Below are 19,949 nucleotides of genomic sequence, written 5' to 3' on the forward strand. Positions count from 1 at the left end.
ATTATGCATATTTTTCAGAATACGATCACTTTTACCTCTTCTAATGGTACGTTTGCAGGTCTGTGCAAATATGTCTCTGTCAATTGATTAAATTGTTTTTATTTGTGATTGTGTGGACTCATTTTGGGGTTAAAATCGCTCGCATGCTCCAGGAAATGTGTTCATGTGAATTTAGAAACGGATATAATGTTAGCCTACGAAAACGTACCTGCGTATCCGATGGATCTGCTGTACAATGGGATCGCTCTCTGCAGGTCCTCCAATATATGCAACAACAGTCATAACTGAAAGAACCTGAAATGTAGGTACTGCAGGTCAGTTTAGGCGCGCGCCGAGCTCGTCTGTCTTATGATTTTCATACGTTCAGACTTCGCTTCACACAGCAAGCAACTACCAAAACCATCCCGGCCCCCCTCCCCCGAAAACACACACAAACAAACACACACACAAACAAACACACACACAAACACACACGCTCACACAAACAAACACACACACAAACAAACACACACTCACACACAAACACACACACACACGCACACACACAAACACACACACACACAAACACACACACACACCCTAACGTAATTATTCCTTTAACCATTTTATTGTACAACGTAACACACACCGCTTTGTACACTCTTCTGGCAGCCTTTTTTTCTTCGTAAAACTATACATATAAAATTATGCCCAAAAAACAAGCATTCTAATATACATATACCCACAAGAAGGCAGAAGCTTTGCGGTGCCAAATACAGCAATAACCCCGTGCTTGCAAACCAGCACCTGCAACATATTTCGGAAAATGAACCACAAAAAGTCAAGAGTGTTATTCTGAAGATAACGTTGTTTATCAGTCACGAGTGAGAGAGACCACCCATCAGGGCTGGACCAAATGAGTTGTAAAGGGGGGGGGGGGGGGGGTTCGTCCTTTTGGGGGGGGGGGGGGGGGGCAATCAGCGAAGTCAGTGGCGAAGCCACAGCAGGCGCGCGAACTAGGGGGGTCCGGGGGCATGCTCCCCCGGAAAAGTTTTGAAAAACGGTTAAAATCTGTGCAATCTGGTGCATTCTGGGCCTTGTTTTGAGGGTTAAGAGCAGCATTGTTTTGGTCAGTGCTAAAACTAGTAAAAAAAAAAAAACCACACTCAAAGCAAGGTACATGCTTTTTCCAGGGGTGGGGTTCCGGAACCCCTGGAACCCCCCCCCCCCCCCCCCTGGGTCCGGCCCTGCCCATGACATAACTAGGACTGGGTGGCCAAGCAGTAACGCACTTGCGCTCGGAAGCGAGAGGTTGCGAGTTCGACCCTGGGTCAGGGCGTTAGCAATTTTCTCCCCCCTTTCCTAACCTAGGTGGTGGGTTCAAGTGCTAGTCTTTCGGATGAGACGAAAAACCGAGGTCCCTTCGTGTACACTACATTGGGGTGTGCACGTTAAAGATCCCATGATTGACAAAAGGGTCTTTCCTGGCAAAATTTGTAGGCATAGATAAAAATGTCCACCAAAATACCCGTGTGACTTGGAATAATAGGCCGTGAAAAGTAGGATATGCGCCGAAATGGCTGCGATCTGCTGGCCGATGTGAATGCGTGATGTATTGTGTAAACAAATTCCATCTCACACGGCATAAATAAATCCCTGCGCCTTGAATATGTGCGCAATATAAATTGCATAAAATAAAAATTTAAAAAAATTAAAAATCCCCTGCGCTTAGAACTGTACCCAAAGAATACGCGCGATATAAACCTCATATTGATTGATTGATAACTAAACCATAGACTCACACGTGTGTTTCTCATGTAAATGAGGTCAACGGGTCAAGCTATGTGATGCTACGCATGCGGAACTACTTTTGTTTCTGCAAACTGTATTGAAAAGCTTACTTTCGCTCGAATTACAATATTTAAAAAACATCTCGTGTAAACCTGGTATTACACAGGAATCCATGTAGTATTATTCTCTGTGAACACAGTCTCGGCCAAACCTGACTGCGAGAAAGCGGGAATAAATCTCGTAAATTCACGCCCGGGTCTCTGAAGGCTGAGGGTAATGCAGTGTTTTTTGTTGTTGTAATGTTGTGGTTTTTTTTAAATGTTTAAAAAAAAGTAGTATCGGTGGGCGGTGTCACTAAAACGCGAAAAGACGCGAAAAGACGCGAAAAGATGCGAAAAGACCCGAAAAGACGCGAAAAGACGCGAAAAGTCCTGGTACATGTAACTGTTTTTAGTCGAGATTGGTGATTTAATATAAACAATCATCAAAACATGCACACTCTCTCTCTCTCTCTCTCTCTCTCTCTCTCTCTCTCTCTCTCTCTCTCTCTCTCTCTCTCTCTCTCTCTCTCTCTCTCTCTCTCTCTCTCTCTCTCTCTCTTCCTCTTTCTCTCTCTCTCGCATGTGTGTGTGTAAGTGTGTGTAAGTGTGTATGAGCTTGTGTGCGCGTGTGTGTGTATACGAGGGTGTGTGTGTGGATGTGTGTTGGTATTCGCTAGCCGTGTCCAGCCAGCTGCACACAATTAACAGTCTCCTTTGGGTGAAGGAAGTTTTTATCTGTTTGAAGTGGGCGGTCATTTGTGAAAAGCTCGCCATAAACGGATCGCTTGGGCCCCAGGTGGTCGTAATGTAATGTGCCGCCAGCTTGACTGGGTATGTTGGGGGAATCGGCGTTTTGTCAAGTAGATGTTAATTCCTTTGTCGGATCGGATGGATAGAATACCAGCTCAGCTGGCGTGTGGTCAGTTGCGTAACTTTTATGAGTTACCCGGGGTAGCCGCTGATAACACATTCGTGTGGGAATGTTTGATGCGCTCAGATCAAAGCCTCATTTAAGAGATAGCGAATTCCGTTGCAAGCCCCTGGAGCAAATTTTTGATTGGTGCTTTTGTGAACAAGAAACAATTGACAAGTGGCTCTATCCCATCTCCCCCCTTTCCCCGTCGCGATATAACCTTGAATGGTTGAAAACGACGTTAAACACCGAATAAAGAAAAGAAAAGTAAGGAGGTGATTGTTACAAGAAGGTGCCTTTTCGCGTCTTTTCGCGTCTTTTCGTGTCTTTTTGCGTCTTTTCGAGTTTTAGTGACACCCTCGGTGGGTTTTTTAATCACGAGGTACACAGTTTACATGCATCCTAAATAAAACACTAAGAAACAACTTATCAGCAAAATCAAGCAGAGTTTCGAAAATTCACACTTGTGAAGTATCTAAAACATTCGGATCTAACCCGACCCCACAGACACTGGGAAAACAATGTGATCCAAACTCAAAACACACGCACAAAGACCTGATAGGATGAAGTTAACGCAAGACCAGAGGCCGGGGAACAAAAACAGGACACATGGACTGAAAATGCCAAGGCACAAGCACAGGTATATACTGCATTGGACAAACGGAGACGCGACTTGTACAGGGAAGCAACAATCATTCAACAATCGTGACAAAGAAAGACACTCACTGCCCGTGTTCGACCTCAACATAGCTCTTCGTGCTGCACAGCGCCGGAAGAGCCGAAAGAAGTATCGACGGAACCACTGAAAGGTATTAGGCACACAAAAAACTAGTCTGTTTACGGTAACATAGGCAAAAAAAATAGTCTGTTTACGGTAACATAGGCTAAACAAATAGGGTCGGTAGGTCGGGATTTTATTTTATTTTTTATTTTTTTTCCAAAAAAACATATTTTAAGTTATTTTGCCCAAAAAAAAAGACTTTTTTTTGTTTTTTGTTTTTTTTTGTTTACCCAAATGTCATAAAAAAAAAGTCTAGGATCGCGCGAAAAAATAGGGTCGGTCGGGATACCGTAAACAGACTTTTTTTTTGTTTTTTTTTGCCTTACAACAAAATTCCAATTAACTTGTCTTGTGTTGTTAAAGGTTAGGTTGTTTGCACAAAATTATATATTCATATATATATAGAAATACATCCCATGCGTACACCAATGACAACGTGGACCACAACTTATAGCACTGTAGTTGTCTGTGGTGTGTAAAATAGGTGAGCCAGCGAGGTGTGTTCCTTTTCACTACCCCATGCTAAAGCCACGTCGCTGAAGAAATGAAGTGCAAACAAGTGCATCCGTAAATTTGTGTTAAATCTACATTCAAACCACTGTTCGATTTGCTTTTGAATGCATTTTAGTTTCAAGATAGTAAAGAAAGCACACACAATGAAAGTTTTCATTGAATCAAAGACAGTTTCGATTTAGGTTCGGAGTTGGTCCAAGGTCACAGTTCAAGGCTACGGTCGGCAAAACTGGTTTGGCTGACTCGGATCCCAACTCTAGTTTAATTTTTGTGTTGGAGTGTAGAATTATTAAAAGAAACTAACATTTTACTGAATACATTTCTTTAGATTTAACCAGTCATTTCATGTACGTGAAATATCTCTCTGAGTTAATTTGTCCGATCGTGCTTGCGTTGATCAACCCATACTGGTGTCAATTCGGTATCATGGCCGCTCCTTGAAACTGCGTGTTGAATGCCGTTTAGACTGATTTTACTCCATCAGGATGAAATCAGGGGTGGGACTCTCTTGTGATGAAAAAAGAGGAAATCCCTTTTTTCTAGGGAGGTTCGGGGGCATGCCCCCCCCCCCCCCTCCCCCCCGACTTTTTTTTCAAATGGTACATTAAAAACTACGGTATCTGTGCAACCTATAAAGATGCATGATGTTAAGAATATATGATACCAGCACATGCACAGCCTAGCGGTGATCTTATAAGTCTTCTTACAGTCACCGAGATCAAGTTCTTTGACGCCAGTTATCTTTTTCTTTTTTAAAGGCCAGGAAGAGACGCCTTGGTTGTTTTAGTTCCAGTTATATGTTATCAAATTCAACTCACGGACACCCAGGAACACACTGGTAGCCAGAGGAACCACGCTTGTGTCTCTGCTGACAAAAACTGAATCCCGGCTTTTCAGGACCAGCAACCGTCGAAAGCACATGGTCAAGAGAAGGCACAGAGACACCTCACACCCCCAGTGGAAGACGAAGATTGACACCGTGCACTCCGCCTGTGGATAAGGATTTTCATCTTAACGAGACGGGTCACGCTCGTCTCCGCGAAGCATACGAACATTATAGTACATACTTGACCTACTTTCTTAAAGTCGGAGCACATTTTTAAAGTAAACCTGACATATCTATATATTGCTATTTCATATGTTATGTGGATTTCCATTGGTCAATTGGGCAAAACTGAGCTCAGTGCAAAAGTGATATCGACGACATTTCCGTCGATATCAGTTTTGATATCGACGACCTCTTTTTTGCTTCCCCACTTCAAAAACAAAAACACCTAAATTTAAAAACAAACAAATATATATGAAAATGTAATTATCCCAGAATTTAGTTGAACAAGTGACTAAAGACTTTTTGAAAGAAAAGATATTTTGAAATACTGAAAAGTACAAGAAAAGAGTGAACAAAAAGAAATAATAATCAGAGGGAGGGATATGGAACAGCCAAAACTGAGACAAATACTTTTGTAATTTCTTTACAGTAAATACAAAATGTCCAGAGAATTAGCAATATATCTAACATTGACTGACTGTGTGGTGATATCTTCTGCTATTGGTCTGTTTCGACAGTGATATCAAAATCTCGACCTCCGGTCTCGATTTTGATATCACTGTCTCAACAGACCATAGTAGAAGATATCATCACACAGTCCGTCAATATTGGGTAATATTTTTTAATTAATGAGAAAAAAAGGAAAACAATGCAATCATACTTTTGTCTGTAAGTAACAAATCGATTTTAATGACAACGTTATTGAGCAAAATAGTTAATTAATGTTAAAGCTTGCGAGCTAAAATGCAATCCCATAGTCCGAACTGAGTCAAAGATTACTTGACCAAAACTGATTCCAATCAATTTGGTTGAAAAGTGAGGGTGTGACAGTTATGACATCATCAAAGACATTTATCGAAAAAGAGAAAAACACGTCAGGGGATATCACTTGTAAGAATGTGTAGGCTTATGTACAGTTTCATGAAGAGCGGCCTAATAGTTTTCTCTGAATAGCACCACACACACACATCCACACACACGCGCACACATACACACACACACGCACACACACACACACGCACGCACGCACGCACGCACGCACGCACACAAACACACACACACACACACACACACACACACACACACACACCACCACCACCACCACCACCACACGATATCCCAATCTCGATTCCCCGTCTATGTTAAAGCATTAGTCAAAACTAAATGTAAAAACAATGAATGGAGTACTTCTTAAAATGTACAGAGCTTTGAACAATTACTCAGAAAATACAAGGTCTTAAAAAAAGGGCAAAATCAAATTCAGGGGTCTTAAAAAAAAGGGGGGGGGGCAGTGTACATCGCACAAGTATAAACTGTTGCAACTCACGTCAAAACCACTGTAAAATGTAGAGATAAAGATACCCGTCTGGCAAACCAGTAATACAAAGCCAAATGTGGACTGCAGCACCGTTGTAACAAGGCCACCGTGGCTGAAAAATTAATGAAACGACAAATAACGATGGATGAGGGAAGGCTGGTTTAATTGACATTTTATGTATATCAGCAGATTCGTCAGCCACTTGCTTCCATAACTTCATGTATAGCGATAATGGTAGACATCGTATTATACGAAAATATGTGGGCACATGGCACAACTCACTCAAAATTAAGAGAAACAATACCCAACACCTTCACGCATTTGTGAATTAGCGCGTGGGCTGGTACGTAGGCCTTGATGAGTGATATTAAATATAATTATACGTAATCAAATTTTTTGTGAATACATAAGAGAAGCAGAGTTGGAGCTTATGGATTTTGTTCTAAATTGAACGAAAGTGGTCAGAATGAATCTTTTAATATATTTACAACCGCCAGACACAGTCTGACTTAAACACGTCACGGCCAATCCGGCCTCTCCCATAATGCAACAGAAAAAGGGGCGGGGCTTAGCAAAAATAGCACAACGCGTGGCACGCGATGTAAACACGAACAGGCCAAATAGTGGGGCTCGTATGTTGCAGACGCACTCATAAATCATTCACATCTTGCAACAAACATCATACTTTGTGGTATTGTTCCTTATAATTATTTAAGGGATTTCAGATACAGAGCCACTTCAGAAATCGTTTTTTTTGTGTCTTTGATAGGGAATAAAAGGCTGCATTTACAGCAGACGAAATTCGTACCAAAAGCGCTCAGCAGTAAATATTCCCAACTCAGCAAATGTAAAATTCAATGGTTTACCATGCACCAGAAGTTGTCTGCTGATAACACATGCATGACATAAATACTCTTATGGGTATTTTTGTGTTCTGGTATTTAATTTGATCGTTTTTAGAATTTTATATATCCGCAGCATGAAAATTCAAGATGGCGGCCTCCGCAACATTGCGTGTTTTGATTTGAGCGAAAACAACGTTTCTGAAGGTAAGTTTTCAAGAATACGCATCCATTCACCAATGTCACATCATTTTACTGTTTAATTCTCCCCTGGGGTCTGTTATTCATCGGGTGAAGCGCTGAAATGCAGAGTAATCTTGCAATAGCTCATCAAGCTGGATTGTGATGCTGATAGATCTAGATCTATCTGTTGATTGCAAGTAAGGAAATCATGATCGCCACGCTGGTGATTTTAAACAGATTAAACGAACTTTGAATAAAAGACGAGGAGAAAGAGATTGTTCATGGTATGATAAATGATTAGTCCTGCCTACGTTAAGGACTTCCATAAGGTGGGGAGGGGTAGAGTCAAAAACTGAGTGAGGGTAGGCCAGATAGTAGGATGACCAGCTGGAGATAAAAACACTCCACTCCCTATGTCTTTACGGTGTTGTGATCAAACTTTCAAAGACGGTAGGTAACAGACAAAAGCATACAGTGTATGCTAATCAAATGAGATAAGTAGTTTTGAAAAATGAAGAGGTACCGCTCTTTGAGTTTTACAATTTTGGTTTGTTGCTTGTTTCTCATCCTTTTGCTTATTTTAAGTTGACCGTGCATTGGTGTGAATTTTATTTTTACAGGATATATATACAAGAGTTACACCACATGCCGGTTCCTGGGAACAAGCGTTCTGCATTTATTCCGGTGCCACAGAAGGGAGCCGATTTCACTAGTACTACTGTATCAAGGTTTGTTACCTAATACATCTTAACAGTAAGATTTTTTTATTTGTATTAATTGGAACATGTTTGCACATCATTTGTAAGCGACCTCTGTGAATTTGATGGGTTTAACGTACGAACCCTCACTATGGTCAACATTCTGTTAGCGACTGTTTGAAGCGAATAAATGTAGCGGTCAGAAAGATTCCAGAATCAGTTGGGTCACTGGAAACTGTGTTTGTTTGTTATTTAACTTGAAACAGGAAGAATTGTACGAATTCATGAAATATAATTTTCTTTCATTTTGGTCTGTTGTGTGAAGACTTGCTAACCCGGCTTTGACCGACTCTCTGAGATAGTAAACATTATTCAAATACATTCAAATAAAAATGTCACTTTTCATCTTTTGTGTGAAGGGTACCACAGGCTGATTTCCTGCACCATGGATGTAGAGGAGGCCAGACAGTCTGCTTCTCATTCCAGCTGTGTTGCGTTTTTTTCTGCTCGTGAAGTGTATCGCCACATTGCCAAAGCCATTGGCCAAGAGAAGTCACCCTGTCTGCCCATTTTGCATAGCCTTACAGGCTGTGACACTATGTCGTTCTTCAATGGTATTGGGGAATCAGAAGGCTTGGGAAGTATGGCAAGCATTTGAAGACGTCACTCAAACTTTCTTCAGGTTGTCTGCTCCTCTTTGTAAGCTGAGTACCACTGACAGGGCAGCACAAGAGCTTTTTGGTGTACATTTGTAGGACAAAACCAGCAACGTACTGGGTGTAAACAGTGCTAGACGGTACCTCTTCAGTAAAAAGAGCTGCCAAATTGACCATAACCCCCTTACAAGTGAGGTGCTGCTGCAGGACATGAGATTGAGAAGAGCCATCTACCTATTAGACTTCCAAACTCTGTGGGCTGGCAGTTCAAGGCTGGAAAGTGGGAGTCATTCTGGACGAGCTTTCAAGAGGTATCCAGCATGTGCCGAGAACTCATGAGGTGTGCCTGCAAGAAGAGCTGTACAACAAAACGCTGCAAATGCTGCTAAGAAGGACTGCAGAGCACAGCTCTCTGCAAATGTGCTTGCATGCCTGTGAAAACTGTCAGCATCTAAACTGTGCAAAAATATTATTGCACCCATTTTCATACCCCAACTCAAACTTTTATTCCTGTGTCATTTTATTCAAACTGTCTATGCCATTAAAGGCTCGCATCTTCGCTATCTGGCACATTTTTTTTTAACATCGTCATTTACGCCGTCAAAATAAGGATACCCTTGACGTGACAAAGAGATGTGACAAAAACTTCGGGTACCTTTTAAAAAGCCGACGACAATTCCTGAGGCACAACTGGGTCACTGTTGTATACGAAGAGAAAGTCAACTTGATTATCCATCCAGAACATCTTGCATATTTCTAGTGTTGTGCCATTGTACCTACTGATGTATGTGTCGATCTCACGGATGAGATGTTTATGTGTCAAATTTGAGGGATAACTAAAATCCATGTATTTTAGCAATGACCAAGTGGGTTGCGTTGAAACTTTCAGGAATGTGTGTCTACGCACGAGGCGTAGTTCAACCGTTTGAGTACACTTTCAAATCTTCACGAAATAATATTTTAAAAACTGCCACAGGTTTGTTGACTTACATCCCACATATTTTTGACTTCGCATGTATATATGACAGATGGTTGTTTCAAGTACTGCCAAAGTTTCTTTTGAGTATAGACACTTGCCGGAATGTGCTAGTTGTGTAAACACATGAGAACAAACAACGTTTTCGAAATACAGCGATTATGAATTTTAGTCGACTTTTGAGTTGATACATCAGTTACATTTTTATCAGTTTTATTTTGGGGGTACCCTTATTTGGGCGGCGGTCAAATAACCCATGTAAAGGCCACCTTTTATCTTAAAAGTGTTCCAGTTAGCCAAGTTGAGTGCCCTCAATAGCATACATTGAATATAACAGCACAGGAATGAATGTTTTCGTTTTGGTATGAAAATTGGTGCAATATATTTATTTTTGCACAGTTTAGGTAATCCACAAATTCTTCAACCCTGCCACCCCCACCGTCCAATCATTCTCTGCACCAACAATACATGTATTGTTTTGTTTAAAAATGTGGTTGTGTTAGTTTCTATTGCAAGAGAATGTCTTGTAGCATCAAAAATGCCTAAATACCCTTTTATTGGCGGCCATTTTGAAAATTGTAAAAAAACTACTGATTTCTTAATTTTTTCACGGTGGCTCTGTATCAGGTTTTGTTAAGCAAAAGCAAATGTCCATTTACGCCAAATTTGCTGTTAATCACATGAAGTGAAATATGCCTAACATACCCAACCGTTTACACTGGCGGCCATTTTGAAAAATTGTTTAAAAACTACCCATTTTTTATTTTTCGCGATGGCTCTGTATCAGGTTTTGTTAAGCACATAAAACTCTTCATATTTGCTTAATTTGGTGTTTGTTGCATGATTTGAATGATTTTGCAACATAGGAGCCCCACTAAAAGTGCACTGGGGACGCGGGGGCATCAGGGCGCTCTAATAAATCAGCTTCAATGTTTTTGTAGTGGTAAGGCGTCCGCTCCGTGATCGGGAGGTCGTGGGTTCGAACCCCGGCCGGGTCATACCTAAGACTTTAAAATTGGCAATCTAGTGGCTGCTCCGCCTGGTGTCTGGCATTATGGGGTTAGTGCTAGGACTGGTTGGTCCGGTGTCAGAATAATGTGACTGGGTGAGACATGAAGCCTGTGCTGCGACTTCTGTCTTGTGTGTGGCGCACGTGATATGTCAAAGCAGCACAGCCCTGATACGGCCCTTCGTGTTCGGCTGGGCGTTAAGCAAACAAACAAACAAACAAATCGTATAAACCAACTCATGTCCAACATAGGCACTTAGACCTGGCGGACAGTAAACAAAGGGAAGTCGCTTATTGGTCATCACAATGCTTCTTATTCTCTCAGGTGCCAGGAGTCTGGTTCCGCTTACTTTCACTTACTCCATTTCACATGTAACAGTTGTATGCATTTAGAGCGCTTCCTTCCATTTGTTTATGATTGGGCGGGATGGGAAGGGGATCAGTTCGTGTTACCAGCGATCAGTATCATTATAGTTCTTGCACTTACTTTCGATGGACGGAGATGATCATGAAATATGCGATGAACAAATTAGACAGCGCCAACGCCAAAAGCAGGCGGATCTGATACAAAAAAATAAGTTCACTGAATTATATGCTTCGTGACAAATTAATCCTTAAAAAGTGAGTAAGATAAACAAAGCAGTTAAACCAGCTTGTTGTATAAGTAATTTAATAAGATAAGATAAGAACACGTTAATGTCCATTTTTATTGAACATAAACATTGACACTTTTCCTTTGGCATCACATTGCAAAGACAACGATCAAAAAGCATAATCGTACATAAATACACTATTGAGATCAACTTTAACATAAGCATTTTAAAATGAGCTACATGTATATATATCACAGTAACTGACACTCTGAAACACAGACTGTTATACTTTATGAGCTGACCAGTCAACCTTTTGAACGCAGCAATGAAACTTCACACCTCTGCCATACGGTTAGACAATCAATACCGAAGCTGATGTGTTGCTTGAATCCTATCCGTCTCTAGACAGTACGTAAGACAATGAAAGTCATCACTCGAGGCTTTGCGCACAGACCAAGAGTTTGTAAAAAGAGACAACAATCCTCAGTGTGCACATCTGTTTCTTATGTGCAAATCTATACAAGAAATATACTTGCACACTAGATAGGTGGTTGTCGATTCCTTCGGGTCAGAAGAACACTTTTGCTTTCTGATTATTATTGGTGTACTCGGAGGTGATTGCATCGGTCTTGACTCGCAATATCAGCTGAAGAGACGATACAAATAATAACCAACCTACCAACCAACCAACCAACCTAGCAACCTACCAACCAACCAACCAACCAACCAACCTACCAACCAACCAACCAACCAACCCACCAACCTACCAACCAACCAACCTAACAACCAACCCACCAACCAACCTACCAACCAACCAGCCAACCTACCAACCAACCAACCTACCAACCAACCTACCAACCAACCTACCAACCAACCAACCTACCAACCAACCAACCAACCAACCAACCAACCAACCAACCAACCTACCAACCAATCAACCAACCTACCAACCAACTCGGAGGTACATGGCTCTTCAAGCCCTGATCTGAAGTCCCACACTAGAATCACGGAGACAAAGGAGCAGCTAAATTGAGTGCAATATGCCCCATTCATTATAGAAAATTTAAGTCTAAATTTAATTAGGAAGTTATTATGATTGTTAATGGTATATGAAATTGTGTTGTATACTTGTGTACTCTCTCTCTCTCTCTTTCTCTCTCTCTTGGTTGGTTGGTAGGTAGGTTGTAACGATGCTACATTGCTATTACTTGCAACGTAGTTGCTTCATTGACTCCGCAGTTTCACGGATTTTTTCTTCCCTCGAAGTTTCACACGTTTTTTGTTGCTTGAAAGTTTTCATTATAGTTACCTTTGACAATAATATGTCATGTTCGTTTGTATGTATATTTTTGTTTGTTTGTTTAGTCTGTTAATCGTTTGCTTGTTTGTCGTTTGTTTTTATTACTTCTTTAATTGATATTCCAACATTTTTAAAACGTATTATCATTACATTAAACCCTCCCATGGGCGAGGGCTGGATGTAAAAAAGCACCTGTTTGCTTATGCCATTACCCTCGTTAATAAAGAATTTGTCATTGTCATTGTCTGTCTGTCTGTCTGTCTGTCTGTCTGTCTGTCTGTCTGTCTGTCTGTCTGTCTGTCTCTCTCTCTCTCTCTCTCTCTCTCTCTCTCTCTCTCTCTCTCTCCGATCCTCTCTCTACTTATATTCTTTATCCATTCTATTGTCATGTCCTGTCTCCATTATACCTTTGTTGTTTGTCAAATATGTATAGTTTATAAATATATATACATACATGTGTATGCATATTTTGTTTGTTTTGGGTTAAAGAAATATTTGTCAAAGCCTCGTCGCAAGATATTGTAATCCGTATGATAAATTCTCCTGTTAGGGTCACCACCATAAGCTTGAGCTTGTTGTTGATCCTTAACATGTATTATGTTGAAGTATCTATGAACTGTTGAATACACACCGTTTAAAACAAGGGAGCACATCATGGACTATACACTCATTCCTAGGGCCCCCCCAAAAAAATTGTCTGTTTAGGGTAACCCGACCGACCCTATCGATTTGGCGCCGACCCAAAAACTTTTTTTTGATTTCAAAAAAAAAAAAAAAAAAAAAAGAGGTAAAAATGCTAAAAAGAGACATTTGGCGTTTCTTTCTCTCCCTTTCTCTCTGTTTTATTTATACGTTAGTTTTGAAACATGTATTCATCAAATATAAGAAGTAAATTTACACACACAGACACACAAAAAAAACACAAAAAAAACCTACCTACCTACCGACCCTACTTTTTTTGGTCATGTTACCCTAAACAGACAATTTTTTTTTTTGGCCTAGTCAATATGTTTACTTACCGATTCAGTGGTGATAACTCTGCCATCTGGTTCTACAGATGACGCACCAGGTTTTGGGGCTGTTATCACCGGAAGGAGGGCGGGGAAAGCAGCCAGAAACAGAAAAACAAAGCCAGATTTCAATAATTCCTTACTTCTTGAATTATATTTCATTTTCTTCATTACAAAGGTTTTGAGTAATGTGTTGAAGATTGAATTAATGAAAGGGTGCCATTGTTTTTGAGTTTCGGCTTCCAGTGAACGATTTCTTAGAATTACCCATTCTTTTTTTCTTTTTTCTTTTTTTTCTATGAATGATTTTGTATTGCGCTTTCACCCAAAAAAGTTGAGGCTGCACTGTGACAAGCTCATCTTTCAATTGAATTGATAGACATTTTTGTCAAATCATCTTCGATTCAGTCAGGGCTATGGGATTGCATTTCAGCTTTAATGACGTTCCTTGAAATTCAAAAAAATATAATTTAAATAGAAATGTTAGTAACAGAATAAAAAACAAGTCGCGTAAGGCGAAAATACAATATTTAGTCAAGTAGCTGTCGAACTCACAGAATGAAACTGAACGCAACGCAACGCAGCAAGACCGTATACTCGTAGCATCGTCACTCCACCGCCCGTGGCAAAGGCAGTGCACGTGGAATTGACAAGAAGAGCGGGGTATTCGTTGCGCTGAGAAGGATAGCACGCTTTTCTGTACCTCTCTTTGTTTTAACTTTCTGAGCGTGTTTTTAATCCAAACATATCATATCTATATATTTTTGGAATCAGGAACGGACAAGGAATAAGATGAAAGTGTTTTTAAATTGATTTCGAAAAAAAAAATTTGATAATAATTTTTATATATTTAATTTTCAGAGCTTGTTTTTAATCCGAATATAACATATTTATATGTTTTTGGAATCAGCAAATGATGGAGAATAAGATAAACGTAAATTTGGATCGTTTTATAAATTTTTATTTTTTTTTACAATTTTCAGATTTTTAATGACCAAAGTCATTAATTAATTTTTAAGCCACCAAGCTGAAATGCAATACCGAACCCCGGGCTTCGTTGAAGAGTACTTGACCAAAATGTCAACCAATTTGGTTGAAAAATGAGGGCGTGACAGTGCCGCCTCAACTTTCACGAAAAGCCGGATATGACGTCATCAAAGACATTTATCAAAAAAATGAAAAAAACGTTCGGGGATTTCATACCCAGGAACTCTCATGTCAAATTTCATAAAGATCGGTCCAGTAGTTTAGTCTGAATCGCTCTACACACACACACACACACACGCACGCACACACATACGCACATACACCACGACCCTCGTTTCGATTCCCCCTCGATGTTAAAATATTTAGTCAAAACTTGACTAAATATAAAAATGACGCATTGTATTCAATTCTTTTAGCTTACAACCTTTTCGACAAGAGAAAAAAAAGCAAAAGGAAAAAAAGAAAAGAAAATGAAAAAATTCTATTTGTATTAACATCGGCTTTTGGGGAAAGCCCAATTGGCGATTGTATCACTCGCCGACTGCATTAAATTGTCGTTAACCAGTTTTAATCAATGTACTTCTGATCAGGGGTATTTAACTGGTCTGTAGCTAGGGGAAGGGCTCCTAATATGGACCACTTTTTGTTTCATGCTAATAACTAGCTTGTTTTCTTGCGAAGTTTCATTGTGTGTTTGGTAGTCCTTCTCTCTTAAGTGAACCGTTAGGCCTAATTAGAGTGAAATAGCTTTGATAGACATTAAGCAAAAATTAAATACAGAAAAAATCCCAAAGGGTCCATATTAGGCGCCCAGGCTCCTAATATGGACCAGTGAAGCGGCCTTCACGAATCACTATCAAAAGCCCCCTATACTTCAAAATAGCATGATACAACTTATTGTGCATGTCAGACTAATTCAAATATGCTTTAGATTTATCTGCTTCGGGTTGATGAGAGCATTATTTGAAGCACACCAGGAAACAAAAGAAGCATATCAAAAACAGAGTGAAAATAAGTGAAATTATCAATTTCCGCAAAAAGAAGACAATTTGATATATTTTTTGAAAGCCCGAGGGCTAGTTATAGGTTATTTTCAGCAAGCTTCTTAATGAATTAATGAAAATAGCCTTTAGCTTTTATTTTCTTCGATTTGTTGAAGGTGATCCATATTAGGGGACTCACACATACTTTGATATTTTGCTATTATTTTTTGTTTGCAGTAGAAACTCGGGGTCAAAACTGCTAAAATGTAACACATACGGTCTTAGCTGTCATATATAGCCATTTTTGTGTGATAAAAGATTTGGCTGTGGACAGACACGAGTCCGTTTTAGGCGGCAAAGTTAGAGTGAACCATGCCAAAAGTGAAACAAGAAGAGCAAACGCTCGATCGAGTCACTTTCGCAGTTCTGAATATTATATGAGGCATCAGATGGACAGGAAGAAATTGCTATTCACAACACAATACAGATGTAAATAATTTGATGTAAAGAATAATCCTATAAAGTTTGAATCAAATCCGATGAATAGTTTCAGAGATATGATATTTCAATTTTTTTCCTTCAAGACATACCTGTGACCTTGAAAAAGGTCAAAGGTCACCAAAGCAGACGTCAAAGTGTAGAGGTCACTGGGAGTCACGTTCACATAAAATTTGAGCCCGGTCACTTTTATAGTTTCCGAGAAAAGCCCAACGTTAAGTTGTGTGTTGCCGAACAGAAAAGGCTAGTTATCTCCCTTGTTTTTCTGATAACGTTCGTAAAAGGCTACAGATGTAAATACTTTGATGTAAAGAATAATCCTACAAAGTTTCAATCACATCCGATGAACTTTGTCAAAGATATAAAATGTCTAATTTTTCCTTTGACGCTGACCTGTGACCTTGAAAAAGGTCAAAGGTCAACGAAACCATCGTTAAAGTGTAGAGGTCATTGGAGGTCACGACTAAACAAAATATGAGCCCGATCGCTTTGATAGTTTCCGAGAAAAGTCCAACGTTAAGGTGGTGTCTACGGACGGCCGGCCGGACGGCCGGCCGGACGGCCGGCCGGCCGGACAGACTAACACTGACCGATTACATAGAGTCACATTTTCTCAAGTGACTCAAAAAAGATAAAAAGCCTAACGGTTTTAAGGTTTGTGTTTCTGCAACTGTTTTGACATGCGCAAGTTATCCAGATAGGGTGAATACAGCGAATGAAATTGTTTTTAGCGCTCTAGCGCCGTTAGTTTGTCAGATCAAGAGGTGGTCCATATTAGGAGCCGGTCCATATTAGGAGCCCTTCCCCTATGTCTATACAGTGCAACCCCTTTCTAAGACCCCCTTATTTAAGACTCCCTCCCTTTTAAGACCTTGTTTTTCACAATTTCTGTTCGTAACCTCTGTAAATTTACCCCAATTTTGTTTGTTTGTTTGTTTGCTGAACGCCCAGCCGACCACGAAGGGCCATATCAGACATATAACGTGCGCCACACACAAGACAGAAGTCGCAGCACAGGCTTCATGTCTCACCCAGTCACATTATTCTGACACCGGACCAACCAGTCCTAGCACTAACCCCATAATGCCAGACGCCAGGCGGAGCAGCCACTAGATTGCCAATTTTAAAGTCTTAGGTATGACCCGGCCGGGGTTCGAACCCACGACCTCCCGATCACGGGGCGGACGCCTTACCACTAGGCCAACCGTGCCGGTACCCCAATCTTGTAATAAACTTGTCGATGACTATGTATATAGTTGAAGCCCCCTTGTAAGATCCCCACATTTATGACTACAGGTCTTAAAAAGGTGTGTGTGTGGGGGGGGGGGGGGTGTCCACTGTACCTGCAGATGACGCTGGCAGGCAGAACGCGGTCGCACAGTGTTCCGACGTGACGCCATCTCCGTCACAGTCCTGGCCGTGGTCCTGGATCACGTGACACACACGTGACCGCTGTCTGTAGCCGCTGCCACAACTCGCACTGCACGCCTGCCACCGCCCCCAGTGACCCCACGCACTGCTCGCTGTGGGGAATTGACTTTATCGTTAGTGTTGTTGTTATTGTTATTGGAAGTGGTGGTAGTGTTGATTTTGTTGTTGTTGTTGTTGTTGTTGTTGTTACTGCTGTTGTTGTGTTGGTGGTGGTGGTGGTGGTGTGTTGATGTTGGAGGTGGTGGTAGATAGTGTGTTGATGTTGTTGTTGTTGTAGTTTAGATTTTGGGGGTATATTTTTGTATGTGTGTTTGTTGTTGTTGTTGTTGTTGTTGTTGTTAAGTCCCTGAGGTGGTGGTGGTGGTGTGAGTGTGTGCGTGTGTGTGTGTGTCGGGAAGTAGAAGTAACTACTGAAAATGTACCATGGTCATCAGGGTAGGATAAATGATGATGATGATGATGATGATGATGATGATGATGATGATGATGATGATGGTGGTGGTACATGTAGTGCGGTAGTTGGTTCGTCGTTTTCATTTTCATTATTTAAGGTAAGGAGAAGACGAGTACAAGTACGATGGATAATACGACGACGAAACGATGACGATAATGGTGATGATGACTTTTAGTTCAGCGTTGATGTTCAATAATACAGTGTCCGTCACAAACATGTATGTCCACACGTTCGTATAAACCTGTCCGTCTCCTTGAGTTCACATGTCTGTGCAGAACTGCAGGCAGGTATGTGTTTTTTTAAAGCAAGAGGCATGAGGTGTATCTATGCTGATGAACTCACTTTCACACTCTGCTGCGTAGCAAGAGGTGGTCATCCTGACTTGACCAAGGCAGAAGGTGAGGTGACCAGTGGGCGGAGGGTTGTTGCACTGTCTCTGTCTGTAGCTCAGACCCTGACCGCACGTCACTGAGCAGTCTGACCACGCTCCCCACGATGACCAGCCTCCTGACACTGCAGAAGAAAGGGAGCAAAAGTTGCTGGCAGTTCAAAATCGGGTTTACTACACAAGGGAGACTAGCAGAGCGTCGCAACCTGGGCAGTTACCGATCATGCTTAGCTCCCTTGTATCCTGATTGCCTTCGTTTGGCATGTTACGGTAGATACATGTACTTTGAACTACAGCTATAACCTGTTAAAGCTGTGGTCTATTTATGACTTTCCGGGGCTACGAGGTTGAAAAATAGGGACACAATCATGTACAGAATTCTGTACAGCAAACGCTACCCGAAACCCCACCTATACGGCGTGTATGACCTTGAGAGCTTCAGTCAACGCTTGAATTTTGCAGGGATAACATCCGGTTTGCTCTCTCAAGACTGATCATATTTTATCTTCAAGAGAGATCAAGGGGAAAAAATAAACGCCCCGGCGAAGATTCGAACTCTCGACCTCGAGACTTCGTGTCTCATGTCCTAACCACTAGGCTACTGCGCCAATTGAGAAAAAGCAGGAAAAACATTGATATGAATTCATGTTATGTTATTCTTGAAGCAGCATGATTTATATCTCTATCCGCCCGTTGTTCAGAAGTGAATACATGTATAACCATTTCTTAGATGTTTGGTTTCAACTGCACAGAGCTTTGGAGAGATTCAATTACTGTTCTTGTCATTTTCTTGCATGTTTTAAATACAGATATCGCAGCTATTTGCATCCGCGAATGTCGTGTAGCATGACGGTGTAAACATGTACTGCGATTCCGTAAAACATGTTTGCAAATAAAGGCAAATATTAATGTCAATTTTTACGTTTTTGCAACGCATGAATGGTAATTGAAGCGTAGAATGATATAAAATTATCAATTTTTTATCTTTGACAACACTGGTGAAGTGGCCTAGCGGTTCAAACATCGGACCCGACATTTCGAGGCCCCGAGGCCTTGAGTTCGAATCCCTGCCAAGTCGTTTATTTTTTCTGCTCGATCCTTCTTGACCAATATGCTCAGCTCTGCGAGAGCAAACCGGATGTTACCACTGCAAAATTCAAGCGTTGACTGAAGCTCTCAAGGTCATACATGCCGTATAGGTGGGGTTTAGGGTAGTGTTTGCTGTACAGAAATCTGTACATGATTTTGTACCAATTTTTCAACCTCCTAGCCCCGGAAAGTCATAAATACACCACAGCTTTAACGGTCATTCGAACAGTTACTGTGTCGTTTGCTTTGATAGGTTTGATAAACTTTTATTACTGAAAACAGAACACGCACGCACGCACGCACACGGGCGCGTGCACGCACTGACGCGCGCACACACACACACTGACACACACACACACACACATACCACCACCACCATCACCACCACCACCTCCACCAATAACAACACCAAAACAACAATATCACTGCGGCCAAAGTAACATTAAAGACAACACACGACAATCAAGT

At 41.0% G+C, this 19,949-nt stretch overlaps 1 protein-coding gene across 1 annotated transcript in view; it reads right to left on the reverse strand.

The window, feature by feature from the left end:
- The window catches only part of LOC138981420 (uncharacterized), a 28,245-nt gene that overhangs the window by 3,853 nt on the left and 4,443 nt on the right, over positions 1-19,949 (reverse strand). Inside the window, exons 5-13 of the mRNA XM_070354334.1 lie at positions 18,347-18,517; positions 17,463-17,642; positions 13,661-13,719; positions 11,236-11,309; positions 6,394-6,496; positions 4,837-5,008; positions 3,451-3,526; positions 726-786; positions 209-294 (exon numbers count right to left, since the gene is read on the reverse strand). Of these exons, the coding sequence (XP_070210435.1) occupies positions 209-294; positions 726-786; positions 3,451-3,526; positions 4,837-5,008; positions 6,394-6,496; positions 11,236-11,309; positions 13,661-13,719; positions 17,463-17,642; positions 18,347-18,517 (982 nt within the window). The remainder of the gene's footprint in view (positions 1-208; positions 295-725; positions 787-3,450; positions 3,527-4,836; positions 5,009-6,393; positions 6,497-11,235; positions 11,310-13,660; positions 13,720-17,462; positions 17,643-18,346; positions 18,518-19,949) is intronic.

Source organism: Littorina saxatilis, linkage group LG12, assembly GCF_037325665.1.
Source record: "Littorina saxatilis isolate snail1 linkage group LG12, US_GU_Lsax_2.0, whole genome shotgun sequence".
Classification (NCBI taxonomy): Eukaryota; Metazoa; Mollusca; class Gastropoda; order Littorinimorpha; family Littorinidae; genus Littorina; species Littorina saxatilis.